Genomic DNA, 16,826 nt, shown 5'->3' with positions numbered 1-16,826 from the left:
TCATCCACGAGCCAGGAAAACCTCCTCACCTGCTCTAAGTGAGACGTGACAATGGAGAGAGGAGAACCATGGCTTGCTGTGACCTGGAGGGCATGTACGCATTCCCTTAAGGCCACGCTCCTGCTTTGTCTCTGCCAAACCCGGCCCCTCCAATTCCAGGGCTTTGGAGAGCAGCCAGGACAGGATTCTGGGCTCACAGAGAATAAAGTCCCCAGCCTGGGGCTGACCCTGTCGCTTGTGCCAGCACGTGGATGCTATTCACGCCTCTCCTTTGAGCTCCCTGCCTGCCACGTGTGACCCTGTGCCCACACCTCTCCAGGAACCTCTCCTCCTTTGGCCTCTGTCACCCCTGCTCTCCTGGCTCTCCTCCTTCCTCTCTGGCTTTGGTGGCTCTGGCGCCTTGTGGAGTCCTCGTTTTCCTCTCTCCAATGCTTCCTTGTCATTCGGGTCCTCCCCAGGGTCCCATCTCTCCTCGGCCCAGCAGTCCCACCTCCGGCTGCCTCCTGAGGTCCCCTCCAAGGCTGGGCTGGTGACTCCCAAGCCTTGAACTCCTGCCCTGCTCTCTCCTCTGACGGCCCAGATATATGGCCAGCCACCTCCCAGCACCTCAGTCCCAGCATGACCTCCATACCTCCTCCACTCCTCGATTTGGCCAGGAGGCTCTTTATTTGGGGATGACACTGTCATCTTCCCAGCTGGAATTTCACACCTGTCCTGGTGCAAACATCTTCCCTGTCCCTCACCTCCCTCATCCAGCCCATCCACCAATCTTCTCCATTCTCCCTTCCCGTCGCCATCCCAAGCCACCCGCCTCCCTCCTTTCCCACCGCAGCGTTCCCTTCTTTCTCTCCACCACGCTCTCCTTCACCCGGGCCCCAGCCATGGCCTCCAGACTGGCTTCTGGGCAGCCCTACCGCAGTGATTTTCCTTCACCTGGTGCTCATGTCACTCCCTTCCAGCTGTGCCCCCCACAGCTCTCAGGATGAAACCCAAAAGCCTCTGCTTAGTACCCAGGACAGAAACTCTGGATGGCAGGTATCAGGAAAGGCCAATGCCCCCAAGGGGAGAAGGGGGATGATGCCCTGCTGTGTGCCTCTGCTCTCTGTGAGTCTGATCACTGTGAATCAGTTTCCCAAGGCTCCTATTTGGAATCAGAGGAGCAAGGTTTAGATCCTGGGTCACTGTGGCCCACCAGGATGACCATGGCTGGGCCCAGCCACTGAGTTCATCCATGTGTGTACTTCAGACAGCAGGGCTGTCCCTGGAGGGAAGGCCACAGGGCAGCTCCCAGGGGCTGCCCATGTACTGAGCACCAAGCCCTCTGTTAAGCATCTCCAGGCCGTATCTCATTAAATCATCCTACAAACCCTGGGAGGAAGGCTTTTTTATTACTCCCATCTCATAGATGTGGAAAGAGAGGTCAGAGAGGTTGAGTATGGGCTAGACCCGGAATCTGAAGTCATCTCTATTGGATTCCAGGGTCATTAACACACCTGGGAGTAATTTAAGGCACGGACGTGGACGTGGGCAGAATACCTTTGAGAGAGGAGAAATGAGAGGGAGCAGGCAGTAAAGCTGGAGAGAGCGAGAGTCTGCGAGAGCCGGGGTGACCGAGAGCGAAATCACTGCTCCGTCCAATCCGTCTGTTGCTCGCACCGTTGGAGCCCACCGTGCGGGGACAGGGGTGCGAGGAGTGTGTCAGCAGGAGGGGTCACACCCTCACCTGCCCCATCTTCCTCCGTGAGCCTGGCTCCCTGGAAGGCCGTGTGGCGTGGGACAGAGGAGAGCAGAGTGTCCGAGAAGGACCTCTTAAGTCCTGCTGGTCAGAGGCTCCACCCAGGGCCTCCAAATGGGCCTCGGGGGGCAGATTCTCACAAAGGTAGGCATTCATCACTTTTAGGTCTGCGTTCAGATCCCTAATAAGGAAGTAATAATATTGCCAAGCCTTTACCACGCTATCTATGAGCTAGCGAGAAGACTAATTATCTGACGACACTAATAAATGGTTATGATGTTATTAAAAATGGCACCAAGCTAGGATTAATAGGCTCATCAATTGTAGGGAATCGGGTTTAACAAGGTCCCCTGCCTGTCCCGTCAGGGCCCGCGCCTTGATGGATACTGCGCCGCATGGAGGCCGCAGATGAGCCCACCTCCCCTCTTTTCCCCAGCAGAGGGTCAGCTGAGAAAGGTCTGGCTTGCTGCTGGGTTTTTCTGAGCCGCCCCCTCCCAAATGCTCTTCAAAGCCTGGAGATGGAGATGCTGTGGCCACCAGGACTGGTGCCGGCCCTGCTCCCTTCCACAGGTGGCCCCCACGCTCCACAGGACCCCCTCCACCTCCCCCGTCCAGCCTGCCTCTGCAAACAACAGGCGCTGGCACCCACTGGGGCCCTGCATTCCAGAGCCCTGGCACCAAGCAGGAGTAGGGGAGCTGATAAATGGAGATGCCTCTGGGGCCTGCTGACTAATTTCCATAATAATTATAGTTATTACTAATAATGGTGACAACACCACTCCCTTCCATTTACACTGGATTCCACAATCTAGGAGAGCTTCCCCACCAGCTGTCTCCTCCCAGCCGCTCAACCTGCTGGGAAGAACACAGGGCGGGTAGTCCATATTCGGTGTTCGTATTCTCGATGTTGAGTTAGAACCTAGGAACTCGGGGACATGAAGGGACTTCCTGAACTCCCCTCTCCAGCCTCGAAGGAGTAACCGTACAATACAGATAAAAGTAAGAAGACAAGGACCGACATGGTGCAGAGGACATAACACACGTGTGTGAGCTTAGCCCTCACGGCCTATGGGGCTGGCTCTATGACTGTCATTCCCATTTTACAGATAGGGAAACTGAGACAGAGAGAGGCCAAGAAACTTGTCCAGGGACGTGTGGCTAGGTAGCCGCAGAGTGGGAATCAAGCCCAGCCCAGGTACGTGCTGGTGACCAGAAGCCTCTCCCACCAGCCTTCCACGGGAGCCTGAGTTCTGGGGGCCCTAGGAAATGAAGGTTTTGCTTGAGCCTTCCTGCTGCTCAAGCCTTCCTGCCAAGGTTCCAGGTTCCCTGTAGAGCATCTCCCCTGCACAGTAACAATCCCCATGGCTGGTACTTTCCATGCCAAGATCTACACTACAGGAGCCTACTTTGCCCTGGCTCCTGGGGTCAGGATGGCTCTTCGCACGGGTTGGAGCACAGGGCTTCCGAAAGCGGAGAACTTCCAAAGACTCTGCCGCTTTGAACACCACTTACGAGCCGTGGGTACTCATTGCTCTCTGCCTCAGTTTCCCCATCTGTAAAATGGGTGGTGGGAGCAGGACCTACCTCACGGGGATGTTGTGAGGATAACTGAGGGGAGGAGAACATAAGGGGTCTGGTATAGATCAGGTCCTGGCATTCGTTTGCAGGTCTTTGCTGACAGATGCCTCCGGAAAGCTGAGGGGCCTGGGCGGGAAGGCAGGAAACGTTTGCTACGGGCCAGTTGAGCCTGTGCAAATGGCTCCTCCTTCCATTCCTGCAGCAGTTGCGGGAGCTCTGGTGGTTGTCCCTTCCTCCTATTTTAGACGTGGAGAAACTGAGACTCAGGGAGGTTGATGAACATTCCTGGTCGCACACCTACGAGGTGCTAACATGGGGCCAGAACCTGAGTTCCGGCGGACCGCACCTGGGCACCTTGTCTTGCAGAGGCCTTGTGGTGGGCTGCGCCCTGCTTCTAGTTCTTCCATCCAGGGTCACAATAATCCTCTGAGGAATGACGCCCATTCCAGAGATGGGAAATCACTTAGAGAGGTTCCTCCTCACGGGCCCCTATTCACATAGCTGCTGAGTGGGGTACCGGCCCTCGAACCCAGGGCCCCTGCCTGCCCCCGCCTGGGGCGACCCTACACTACCGCTTCTGTCTTCCTCCCAGGGTCCCACAAGCCCCAGGCCCCTCCCACCAGCTGCTCCTTCTTCCCAAAGCCCTGCCTGTCTGCTTCCCCGGTACTCTCCCTCACCTCAGGCATAGCGCTCCCAGCTGAGCCTTGCTTCTCCCCTCACAGAGCCCTCAACTTCCTGCACCACCCGTATCTCCCCTGCGGCCAAAGCCACTCAAGGCAGGGACAGACCTAGCTCTGTGTCCTAGAGTTTAGGAAGTGTTTCGTACTGGCACCTTTCCCACGTGACTGGGACAGCCTTTGGTCTCCCCTAAAGGAGCGAGAGGCAGCGAGGAGCTGGGGAAGTCCTCCCGAGCGAGCTCACCAAAGACACCAGTGGGAAAGACTCAATCGCACGGGGTGGGGGGTGGTGGCAGTCACACGGGTAGGGGGGGCGGGTAGTGCACGTGTGCTTGTGTGGAGGGCGGTGTCTGGGAGCTGGGGAGCACGAGCAAGGCAGGCCCACGGGAGTGGGTCCTTCCCAAGGACCTTTATCTCTATCTCCCCTGCCCCCAGGGCTCTCACCTGCTGGCATGCCCCACCCCAACATGCACTGGACTTGACCAAGCCTCCCAGGGCAACCCCAGCCCCAGGGGTTCCCTTCCTGCTTACGTGGTCGATTAGCTCCTTGATCATGCCGTTCCACTGGCCCTTGTCGTCCTGTGCCCCGTACTTGCCATCCTCCACCAGCCGGATCTCGTAGGAGAAGCCTAGGATATGGGCCAGCTCCTTGAGCAGGTCGATACAGTAGCCCTCGAAGCGGTCATTCCCAAACAGGGTCCTGTCAGACTTCCGGAACATGACGAAGGGCTCCTCCTGCAGGGACAGACAGGAGAGGGGCTGACGAAGGCGGCGTGGGTCGGTGGAGAGCTTGGTCTGGAGCCTCTGCTCTTCTGCACTTTGTCGTGGCCCCTGGCACGAGGCGGGGGCTTGGAGGGTATTTATGATGAACTGTCTGACGGTTACAGAGCTGGTAAGGTGTGGGACAGGCATTTGGACTCAAGGCGATCGGATTTGAATCCCATGCTCTCTACCACACCATCCGTGCAAGGCTGGCGGTTCTCTAAGTGTGGTCTTCGATCAGCAGCCCCAGCGGCACCCAAGAACTTGTGAGAAATGTACATTTCCCAGCCATAAGTGGACCGCTGGGTCTGAAACTCCGGGGTTGGAGCCCAGCCATCTGTTTCAAGAAAGCCTCCAGGGGAGGGGCGCCCCCGTGGCTCAGTCTGTTGAGCGTCCGACTCTTGATTTCGGTTCAGGTCATGATCTCAGGGTGGTCGACTGGGCCCCTGTTGGGCTCCACACTCAGTGGGGAGTTTGCTTGGGATTCTCTCACTCCTTCTGCCCCTCCCCCCGCTCACTCTCTCTCTCAAATAAATACATGGATCTTTAAAAAAAAAAAAAAAAAGAAAGAAAGAAATGCAGCCCTCCAGGGGATTCTGATGTCTGCTCTTGTGTGAGAACCCTGCCACACCAGACCCTCCACCAGTATGCTCCCTGACTCCTCCCCTGATATATTTCTGTCCTCCCGAGGATCTCAGTCCCCAGCCTGAGGATCTGCTGGGTAAGTGAGGGATGTGGACCCGGGTTGCACGAGGAAATCAGCAACTGCCAGTGCCTGTGGAGGGCCTAACCCACAGCCCAGCAAGGGCGTGCTGGACAAACAAATGGCATTGCCTCATTTAACCTTGATGTCACCCTGCGGGGGGAGGGACCCACAGTCCCACTTGACAGATGCAGAGAGTGAACTCACGAGGATGCATGACTGGTGTGAGCTGAGCTCACACCCTTACGCTGGCAAGGAGAGCATCTGAATTCAGGTGGGTGTAGCCCCGAAGTGCCCCAAGACCCAGGGCACCTCTCCTGGTGGGTATGGGGCCCTCGGCAGGTAGCTCAATAGCCAGGACACACATCCCGCTGTCCCACCTCGGGCTCCCTCCCTGCCAGGCGACGGGGAGCCAGCAAGGGGCTGTGATGAGGGCACAACTCCGTCTGATTTCTCATTTAGAAACAAGCTCTTCAGGGTGCCTGGGTGGCTCAGTGGGTTAAAGCCTCTGCCTTCGGCTCAGGTCGTGGTATCAGGGTCCTGGGATCAAGCCCCACTTCGGGCTCTCTGCTCAGCAGGGAGCTGGCTTCCCCCCTCTCTCTGCCTGCCTCTCTGCCTACTTGTGATCTCTGTCAAATAGATAAATAAAATTTAAAAAAAAAAAAGAGAGAGAGAGAAACAAGCTCTTTGCCGCCCTGCAGAGAACTGGGGGAAGAGGCGGGACAGACAGGGGGAAGTTGCCATTGACCTGGTCCAGTCTGAGGTCTACGGGGTGAGAACTGTGGGCTCTGATGTGGCAAAATCCAGGCCTACAGCAGGGACCCAAAGTCCAGGTCAACGCACAAGTCTGTGTTTCTACGGGGTCCACCCACCCAGCTTCACTGACAAGTCCCCGTCCCCAGGCCATGGTGGATGGGTCACCCCTGAGCCAACTCAGCGTTTTCCTGAGCTCCTACTATGCACCAGACACCGATTCAGGGGCTTGCACAGGCTGCTTGATTCAGGCCCCCGAGGCCTGCAGGACAGGTGACGTCACACCCATGCCGCAGATGAGGAAACACGCTCAGAGAGGGTCAGTAAATTGCTCTAGGTCACACAGGAGTTGAACTGCAGTCTGATAGAGTCTGGCTCCCCTGCTTCCTGTCTGTAGCTCCTGGCCTCCTCCTGTCCTTAACCTTCCCCAAGGCCACCATGGCATCCCCCCCTACCCCCTACCCATGTCAGAATGCCTCAGATCCTCAGCTGACAGGTGGTAAGCAGTAGCTGACAGAGGGCACATGTACTGGGAATCCCATGTGCACAGGCCCATGAGAAGGGCACACACTCAATTATGGAGGCCTCTCATCATCTGTCAACCAGTATGGCTATTCCTTTGACACTGTGGGCCTCTGAGGACAGAGTGAACCATGGAAGGCCCTGAGAACACCCTCACTGGAGATCCTCCGGAGCAGAAACCCACCAGCATCCTCTTGCTGGGCTCCCGTTGTGGCGGGTGGGCTTGATTCTCTGCTCCTGGTCCCCCAGTACCGCCCCCTTTCAAAATCCCAGTCCCACCCCAGGACTCATTTACTCTAGATTTTCAACAATCCTTTGGGATGATTCAGAGCAAGGATGGGAGGGTCTGTGTGAATCTCCAGGGGGTTCCTGCCTCTCCAGGGATTCTGAGAAAAACCATCTCTCAGTCTCATTAGGTGGAAGATATCGGGCAACTGACCCTTGGTCCTCCCCCCGGCTCCACCGGACCCCTTTCCCTGGCTAGAGTCCATGCTGAATCTCCGTGCCTCCCAGCCCCACCCTGCACCCAAGTGGGCAGCTGAGCACAGGTGGGGCAGGGGGGAGAGGAAGGGGCTACCTGGAGGGAAGGGGGCTGTGGTTAGCACACACACCTCATCGTGCAAATCTGTCTCTGGGAGGGTGCTGCCCCAAACCCTGGCATGCGGCCTGGGGGCAGGAGCCTCAGGAACCCGCCCCCTGACCCCATCCTTCTGGTCAGACATTCTTGTGCAGTGAACAAAGTATACCACTGTCTGAGTTGGCCCTGATGTGAGCTCAAGAAAGAACTGGAGAGAAGGTACTATCTCTCCCAGGAGTATCGCCAACCGCACACACATTCCTGGACAAAATCTATCTCCTTCTGTAAAATGGGGAGAATCCTGGACCCCACCAGACAGGGTTGCTGGGAGGAGTAAAGGAGCCAATCTATGAAAAGCACTTACAACAGTGCCTGGCAAAGGTAAGCTGCCAATGTGATCGACGGATTGATTTTTGTTAATATCGTTACCGTCTTTCTGTGCGCTGGGTCGCCTGTGCCTGCAGTGCCCTTTCCAGCCTAGAGACCATGCCCAAGGTCACCAAAGGTTAAACACCCTAGCTGGCCCTGGAAAACCATTTCAGGGAAAGGTCCCTGAGATGGCTTACTTCCTAACCCTCCCTCCACGCCCCTCCCTGGGCCTATTCTCTAAAATTAGCACTTCCTTTGTGAAGCCACCGCAGCCCCAGAATCTATACATCTCCATATAAATACGCTGCCTTCGGAGCAGCTGTAAAATGCCATTAATTTCGGGAAGTGCTCTGCGGATGGCATACATATTTAACAGCCAAAGCCCAGAGCATTAAAATGGTGCTCGCCTTAGTAATGTGTCTCTAGACCTGCAACATTTCCTAGGGGGTAATTCTGAACTCCGCCAACTACTTATTCATGGACTATTTCACAATTTATTACTGGAAATGTCCAGACAGCCAATTCACAAGCTCTCTCGGCTGCTAATCGATTGCTCGGTGAAGGTGCCCTCAATTTCATAACTTCACGCTCCCCTATTGCTCTGGGAGAACCGCCGTAGGAGCAGGGTAATATTTCTCTTCAACAAGTCACAGGAAACAGGGGTCCAGAAAAATAACCTTTTCCGACTTTTCGCGGCCAGAGCTCTCCGTCTGGTTTCTTTCTGATCACTTACACCAAGGGGAGAGCCGGGCTTTGTGCTAAGTTTCTCCCCTGGCTGCAGGACCTGTGGAGTTGGAAAGCGGTCTGTGGGGGGAGGAGGATGCAAGGGTGAGCTGCCCGGCCCCCGCATTCCCAAGCCCCCCTCTGATGCACATTCACACAAGTGCACACCTGTCTACACAATACTACCGGCACAGGTGTACCACATTCTTGATGTTCTGTCTGCCTGGCCCTGCTTGGCCGCAGAGGCTGAAGACTCTGGACCCAAGACCTTGCCTTCTGCCTGTTAGAACCAGGACAGAGCACTGGGAGTCCTTTCCATCCCAGAGGTGGGGTCTAGAGCGGTCCCTGGCCTGGGACAGCCCTCCCAGCCCACACCCTGGCCTTCCTTGGCTTCTCTGCTTCTCCTGTTGCCCAGTGCTAGGGGTTCTGCCTGCCTGGCCGTTGAGTCTTATGAGGTCACTATGTGCACAGGGCACAAATACACCCACCGGTGTGACTCCAGACACCCGTGTGTGGCTGGGCCAGTCCCGCACCCACACACGTACCCACACGAGTGTCAACACTGCTGCTTTCTTCAGCAGCCTAAAGAACTCTGAACCTTCAAAGGCAGGGCCCCCAGGAGTGAGGCAGGTGTGTTTTCTCGGCGTGTGAGCTGAGGTTGGAGTGGATGAATTTTTCATGAGCCCATGGGAGAGCAGAACCAGAACAGAAGCTGGGGCCGGGCATAGGTGGGGCGAGAGAAGGGAGGCTTCCAGGTTCTCGACTTCAGACATGGGGAAGGCCATCTGCAGCTCTGGGGGGCAGGGTGGGTGCAGTTAGGGCTCCGTCCATCTGTGCACCCAAGATAAGGCACCCTTTGTTCTTAACTCCAGGGTTAGGGATAGGGGAGAAGAGGAGGCAGGTTTCTGACAGCCCACAGGGAACTGCGGCCCTCCCCTGTGCCCAGACTCCAGGGAAAAGAAAGAGCGGAAACCCCTCTCATTAAGGGTCCAGCCCTATTCTCCGGGGGCAAAGCAGTCGGATCTTCCTGAACCCAGCTTTGGTATCTGGTATCTGCCTGTCACTCAAAGTGCTGTTTCCCAGACAACACCCTTGCAGGCTGCCCCCCCACCCCCACCAAGTGCTGTCGGCAGGAGGTGCTGGCCCTGTTTTCAGGCTCCCAACCGCTGGGCTGGGTTTTCAACCAGAGCAGCTAGGGCTAGGCCCCTTTTCACAACTGGTGTCCCTGCCCCAAAGAGCCTCAGCCTGAGAGCACCCCCCGGGACTCCAAGACAGGCGGACCATGCTGGGACTTTCAGGAGCATCTGGACCAGCTCAAGGTTTTCGGGAAGGAGGCCCCAGGCCCGTCCATGGGGGAGTGGGCCTCTCTCTCGCTTGGGAGACTGAGGACATTTTCAGCTGGGCACAGAGAGTTTCTCAGAGACCAGCGCAAAGGCTGTGTGTCATAGCCCATCTCCATCAGGGATCCTCCAGATGTTTTCCGGGCCATTTCTCTTCCTCCAGGAAAGACTGGGCTTCTCTCACCGACCCACAGGGAGAAGCAGACCCTACCCTCCATGAGCTCTGGGCATCGGGGAATGCAGAAAGCAATCATGGGCCGCCCCCTGCCCATGTGAGTATCTGACACTGCAGGATGGGGTTAAGACAGTTCGAGGGACATCAGCTTGGGTGGGTCAGCAGCAATGTCAGAGGTCAAGGCCAACGGGGGTGGGGGTTGGGGGTGGGGTGGGGTGGGGTAGGGAATTATCATGATGTCAGGCCCAGGAGCTCAGACTTTGAGCAAAGCAGATGATGAGGTCGTGGTCAGCTCTGGCGTCTGTCTTATCAACAGGAGACCAGAGATATGAGGGACAGAGAAGGTCAAGGTCACAAACCCTAAGGCCTTCAGGGGCCCATCAGGAAACAAGGAAGTGCAAGTCAGGGTAGTGTTGACCATGGTGGGGGCGGCAGGGTTCTGTAGAAGGCAAGTCTGAAGCCTCTGAGCTACCCTGTGCTGGGAAGAACCTCTGCGGTCATGGTCAAGGGTCAGTCTTCAGTGAAGTTCAGGGCTCAGGGGTGGGCAGAAGCAGAGGCTTTCTCTAGAACACTCTGCACACTGTACTAGACCTGAGCTCCCCGGGGCCTGGATTTGTGATCAATAATGGTCATGAGGAACAACAGCCCCCCTCATTCGGCACGCGCTCAGTGCCATTCAGATTTATTAATCCCCCAGACCCTCAACTCCATGAAATAGATACAATTAGTACCACCTTTCTTTTTCAGGCGGGGAAACAGAGGCATGGAGCAGTTAAGCAATTTCCTGGGGTCACACAGCTAATTAACTGGGAAGCCAGGGCTCAGACCCAAATGTCTGTGCTCACAGTCTCGTCCCTGCACCCTGGTCACACTGCATGTCCCTAGCGGCTGCTGAGCTAGTGTTCGCCCGGATGAGGTGCGGGGGGACAGATGGAACTGGGGTGCAGACCATGCGCCAAGAGGGGCTTCTCTCTTTCCCCATCCCCGGGGGTGCCTGAGAGCCAGCAGGATGCTGTGGGTGGGACTTCCCAGCAAGGGACTGAGTGCATCAGGTTGGGACCTTTGCAAGAAGCTGTGAGTGTTGATCAAGAAGCTTCCAGAAGGGCATAGGATATCTGCCGGATCCTGCCACTGCGGGCGTAGACAAATTCCATGCACCTTTGCAGAAGGGTTTCACGCCCTTGAAATCAGGCTGCTGCTGCCATTTTAACAAAATGCACACCCATGGTCTTTCAAGGTGTGTGTATCCGGTTTCCTTCCGGTGTATTAGGTCTAGCCTGCTGCTCCCTCGAGGGCCTTGTTTTGTGGCTGAATCATCTGGGCCCACTTCATCACCCTTCTTCCTAATCTCTCCGAGCACACTCGTTTTACCTTTCTTAATCTCGTCTTGTGCGAAGTGTTTTATTTATATCTCACATTTTATGCAGCTCTGTTTTTAATCTTTTACCACCTTTTTATTATTTTATTTTTACCCTTTTATATTTTAGCTTTGTCACACTTTTATCCTTTTGCTTTCTGACATTTCGGTTTTACATTTTTTACCTTGTCTAGCTGGAGCTGTTAATTATTTATTTTAATTTTTCGTCTTCCGTGATGGCTTCCCTTTTCATCTCGTGCCTTATTTTCATTTTTCTCATTATTATTTTCCCTTTAACCTTTTTCTTTTGTTCCCTTTCAACTCTCTTCTTTTCTGTTTGCATCCACATCAATATCCCTTCAATGGCTCATCAGTCTTTAATCCCTTTGCTCTTTTTTGTTTGTTTCTTTTTAATCTTTCTAGATTTTTTTTTTAACAATTTCTCCGCTGTTCCTGATGAAATCCTTTGACTTATTGGTCTCAGCAGTCTGATTTTTATATTTTTTTTAGTTAACAAAAATTCGGTCAATAAAGGCAGGTGTTGGTGTTGAGGGCAATGCTGGGGGAGGGGGGCTCATGCCCAAACCTGGGGAGGGGGGGCAGGCATCTCCCCAGCCCTCCTGTCCTGGCTCTGTCACCAGTATGTCCAGAACCACTGTGAGGGCTCCATCACCTTTGACACGAATCCTCTCAGTGGTACAACCCTGGACACTGGGGGTGAGGCCCACGGGCTATAGCTGCTCCCTTGATTACGTTGACTACAATGGTGCCCCTGGTGTCCGCTGTTTACTGGGAGAATGGGGTTTACCTACCATGCCCCTTCTTGCTCCGGGGTGCCCACCACTTGCCACCAAGCATATGTCTGGTGAGTCACACTAGAGGGAGGGCACAGGACCGTTCCGTGGTGCCCGTTTGAGCTGCCCCCCCCAGTGGGAGGCAGGTAGGGCAACTGTACCCCGGCACCCTGGAAGGGTCCCGAGCCGGGTGCGCAGCCCTGCTCTCTGGTTCCTTCCCAGGCAGCCTTACTTGGTCCGAGGACTCCAAACCCGGCTGAGCCCTCCACTCTATACAGGATTTGCTCTATTCATATTCATGCATTTATTGTATTGTTTGTGCTTAGTTATAAGCAGTTATAAGGAGAAGCTGACCAAAATTGCCCTCCAAAGGTCTTTGGTCCCAAGCTACTGGGTGGTGATCAGGTTGCCTCTCCCCATCATGGCCCAGCGTGGGTCCCCCAAAACGGTGTTGAGTCTCTGAAAGGGTGGGTTCTGAGTCTCTGGACCCCCTGGAGGCCTTCCAGAAAGGGCTGGTGCATGGGGAGGGGGCACAACACTGGCCAGTTAAGAGGGCAGTGTCGTGGGTGTGCCCATCCTGAGTTCCAAGGTACAGAGAGCCTCGGAGATGCCAAGAGCCACACCTTGGGGCAGAAGAAGGAGGTGCTCTTCCGTTTGGGGAATGGAGGGAGGACGGCAAGCTGAGTGACCATGGAGCTGAGCTCTCGGGATGGGTACTGTGGCCTGTGGCCTGTGGGCTCCCCGCACCGGCTGGGCTCTCCGGGTGTGGCCACAACACCCACCACAGCTGGGGGGACCACTGAGAAGGGCCTTTTCCCTGGGAGCTGAGGTGAAGAGGGGGGCCCAGAGTCCTGGGGCAGAGAGCAGCTATCCTGTCTACCCCATCTTGGTTTGTACTTGGGCTCAGGGGTGGGTGGGTGGTGGGAGATGCAAACACACAGGCCTTTGCAGGTGGGCTTCCAAGCAGATCTCAGATAGGTGTGAGGACCAGTCCACCCCGCCTTTCGGAGCAGGCCACTGACAGCCACCCCCTGGGGTCTTTGGCCTGTGACCATGAGCAAGTTGCTGTGTTCCAATGACTGCGGGCTTTCTGAGAGACCCTCCGTGTTTCCACAGCACCTCCCCCAACTCCCAGCCTCGAAGCAGCCCTGAGAGGTATCCGGTCTGTGCTGCCCTGTCTGGGTCCCTCCAGCCCATCCCCGGCTCACATAGTCCCTCCTGTGGGGTGGCAGGCTCTTACCAGCACAGTGGTGACAATGAGCGATCTGTTTGTCAGAGAGTCTGTGACATTAGGGCCTCGGCCTTTGGCAACCTCCGTGATGTTGAGCCCCTCTGCAGGACTCCACACGCCCACCTGGATGGACAGACAGACAGAGAACAGAGCCTTCCAACCTTTCTCCACACCAACAAGGCCGTCTGCTTGTTCCCCTTCCTCAGGAGCATCACGGGGTAACATGCTGGGAGCTGACCTTTCAGACCACCCCGCTGCCTCTCTTCTTCTGGGAGGAGGCCCTCAAGGTGTCGAGTCTCCTGAATTCTGCCACCTACCCCCCTTTGCTGGCAACCCCAGCACAGCTGGTGGGAAAATGCAGAGGAGAAGGTAAGCATAGATACAGCCCGGAGACCTCAGCCCAGCTAGGGGTGGAGCAGGTGCACTAAGAAATCAGAGGTCCTGGGGCAGAGGTACTCTGAGCCTGGTGGGCCGCCTCTTTCTGGGGAAGGTGCTGGACACCCAGTCACTCACTCACTGGGTCTCCACTCAGGTGCCACCTCCTAGAGCCACGCAGCCTCCATAGCCGGGCAGGGCCTGGAGCCAGGGAGATGTTCGCTAAGCATTTGTAGAATGGGTTAACAGCGGAGGAGATGTGTCCCCTGCAGGAAGGCAGGCCGGGCAGGAGCCGGTCTTTGTAGCCGTTTTGGGGATGGCAAACCAGAGTGGAGGGCCCTCCCTGCGGGCCTGATTGCTGCTGGGTTTGGAGGCAGTTTGCTTTGTGGTTTTACTTGTAAAGTGGGCAGATGGGGTGGGGTGGCCAAGATGGCATTGTTGGTGTCCCCACAGTGCCCTGGTTGCTACGAAGCCCAAAGCTGGAGAAGGCCAGGGAAGAGCCAGCTGACTAACCCTTCTAATATCCAGGGCCTTGGGAAGGTGCTCTGCTGTCCAGCTCCGCTCCCCTCCCAGGTCCTTTCTCTCAAGGATGATCTCGGAATGCCCACTCTGTCCTTGGCCTAGCTGGGGGGCACTCAGGAAACTTAATCAATTAAAGAGAGAGGCCGAACGCAAACATCCCATTTAGAGAGCTGCGCAAAGCAGATAGCAGGGGGCCTTGTAATTATGCCTGGGTAATTCTGCCCTAATCCTTCCAGAGCCACGGGCAGGAGCTGGTGGGATCAGCTGTGACCCAGCTTAGCAAACAGAAGCCAGGAGACAAGAGGCAGGTGGCTGTGTTTGGGCTTAGCACCCTCTCTAGGCAGGATTTCTGTCTGCGCAGACCCCCCAGAGCCCAGAGGAGGATGGTGTCAGAGAGGCCCTTATCTCAGGTGGGCTGAGCTCACGAGGGGCCCCAGCAGCCTACCTGGAGGCCCCACAAACATCTGTCCAGAGGTTCCTGAGCAGCTGGAATCCTGTCCCCCACAAGCATCTATGACTTCCAACTGTGAGGCACCAGGTGCCCTGGGGACGTAAGAAGGGCTAGGACCGAAGAGTCCCCAGCCCCCACAGAGACTGTCTGCCCTTGGTCCAGGTGGCTATGAGCAGGGCCCCCGGGAGGGCTCTTCCTGGGTGTTAGCTGTAGTCGCTCTGCCCCTGGGAGAAGGCTGCTGGGATGGGCTCAGAGAGGGAGAGCTGTCGAGACCCACTGCCAAGGTCTGCTGCAGGCCCGGGAGCACCTAGCGGGGGTGTATGGGCAGCTGAAAGCCCTCCTCAGAATTTGAGGCCAGCCCCAGAGACCAACAGCTGACACAGCAAAAATGAGACTCCATTTGAGTGGGAATCACTGGCAGTCGCGGAAGGGCCCCCCAGCGCGGCCAGGTTGAAGCACGAAGCACTGCCCCGTGAGAACTTGAACATGAGGAGGTTGGACCAACAGGTCTCCCTGATTTTAGGAGCAGAGGCCGCAGCCCCTGTCCCTCAGGGGCTGATGCTGTATGTGGCATGAAAGAGTGATAGAGGAGAGGTGGGGTTTCCCTGGCCGCCCCTGTCCAGGGTCCCCCAGGAGTCTATGGGGAGACTCAGAGGTGAATGGAGTCAACTTGGCCATGACGTACAACCCAGCCACAGCCAGGTGTGTGCCTGAGGGAGGGAACCCAGGAGACAGAGGCCAATCGTACAAGCAGGGAGCCCTGAGGGCAAAAAAGGGGCCCGTGGGAGTGGGTGTGAATGGGCCATGGGGAATGTTCTGGGGGCCCTGGAGCCTGGGCCTGGAAAGGCAGGTTGGGTTATTTCTTGGAGAGCCATAAAGGCCCAGGTGAGAGGCTGGGGTTTCACTCGGCACTGGGGGACCACGGACACCAGCAGAGCAGGGCAGGGCTGTGCTCTGGGAAGCTGTGCACGCATGCGTGTGTGTGTGTTTGTGTGTGTGTGTGTGTGTGTATACTCAGGAAGGTGGGAGGCTCAGGAGTAGAGGTAGAGAAGCCAGGGTGCTAAAATCATCCAAGGAAGAGGCCTGACCCAGGGCAGATAGCGGGGGATGGGAGAGTAATCAGGGCATCCTGAAGGCACAGAAGCATCAGAGCCGGCCCCTCCCTCTCTGGGCTTTTGCTCTCTGCACTTCGTAGCCCCACTCCCAGAGCTAGATAGACCCCCTGGTGTGAGAGAGGGTGGCCGGGGCTTCGGGCCAAGGTCCCAGGGATGTGCAGAATTAGGGGCTAATGTGGACTCTTCTCCTCAACCCGGCAGCCTGACTCGACAGAGTGGACGATTCCCAGACAGCAGAACCGGCCTCATTACAAACATTTGCTGGTGGCCAGATGGAGGCCCCAGCCCCAGAAGGGTCTGCCATCCTCATCCAGACTCCCGGAATCACTGAGGCCTTAGAAACCAAGAGCGGAGTGTTCAGAATCCATATGCTTCAACCTCTCTTCAAGGATAAGAACCAACTCCGGTTCCCACACAAGCAATCATGTTGCTTAATTGTTGCTTAAATGCCTCCAGTGACAGTGAGCTCACTACTCCCCAGGTAGACACCCCTTAGTTGTTGAAGTTTGTTACCCAAAGTCAGGTCTGTCCTTCTGCCCCCTCCCTGAGCTTTATATTACTGTTCCCAGGTTAAGCACCCCCGGGGGCCTGTGCTCACAGGGTGACCGCTGGGGTGTCGGCCATGGCCACTGGGTTCTGCACCCCTCCAGCCCAATCACGCCTTCAGGTTCTCCGAAGGGCCAAGGCACAGGCCATGCCAGGTCATGTCGAGTCCCCCAGGTCTGGTCCCTCCCTCTCCTGAGCACCACGTACCTTCTCCAGGCCGTCCTCCTTCAGGCTGATGATGTCCAGATCAAAATCTGTCCGTAAGCCACTGGTTTTGTTGAAAACAATCCGTCCAGTTAATCCTTCCCACTGAGCCTGCCGGAAGGGAGAGGGCAGAGCGGCAATTCCTCGGGCTCATAAATCATCATTCGGTACAACTGTACAATGCTTCATTTTAATTACTCTTTGCACTGATACTGTTCCCCCAAGACCATGATTAATTAATAATCACCTCCATCATTGCTCGGGCTGTGGTGCGAGCCAGCGATTTCCATAAATTCTATTATGCTCTTTAGCCAGCG

General features: G+C 56.1%; 1 protein-coding gene across 1 annotated transcript in view; it reads right to left on the bottom strand.

The window, feature by feature from the left end:
* Window positions 1-16,826, bottom strand: part of GRIK3 (glutamate ionotropic receptor kainate type subunit 3) — a gene marked incomplete at both ends in the record, with an annotated part of 218,675 nt that overhangs the window by 34,597 nt on the left and 167,252 nt on the right. The window contains 3 exons of the mRNA XM_080802689.1: window positions 4,522-4,725; window positions 13,306-13,419; window positions 16,513-16,620. Of these exons, the coding sequence (XP_080658815.1) occupies window positions 4,522-4,725; window positions 13,306-13,419; window positions 16,513-16,620 (426 nt within the window). The remainder of the gene's footprint in view (window positions 1-4,521; window positions 4,726-13,305; window positions 13,420-16,512; window positions 16,621-16,826) is intronic.

The sequence above is a fragment of the Martes martes genome (genome assembly GCF_963455335.1).
Source record: "Martes martes genome assembly, chromosome: 4".
In the NCBI taxonomy this organism is placed as follows: Eukaryota; Metazoa; Chordata; class Mammalia; order Carnivora; family Mustelidae; genus Martes; species Martes martes.
Note: the sequence above shows the minus strand (reverse complement) of the source record. Positions and strands in the feature narration are given on the sequence as shown.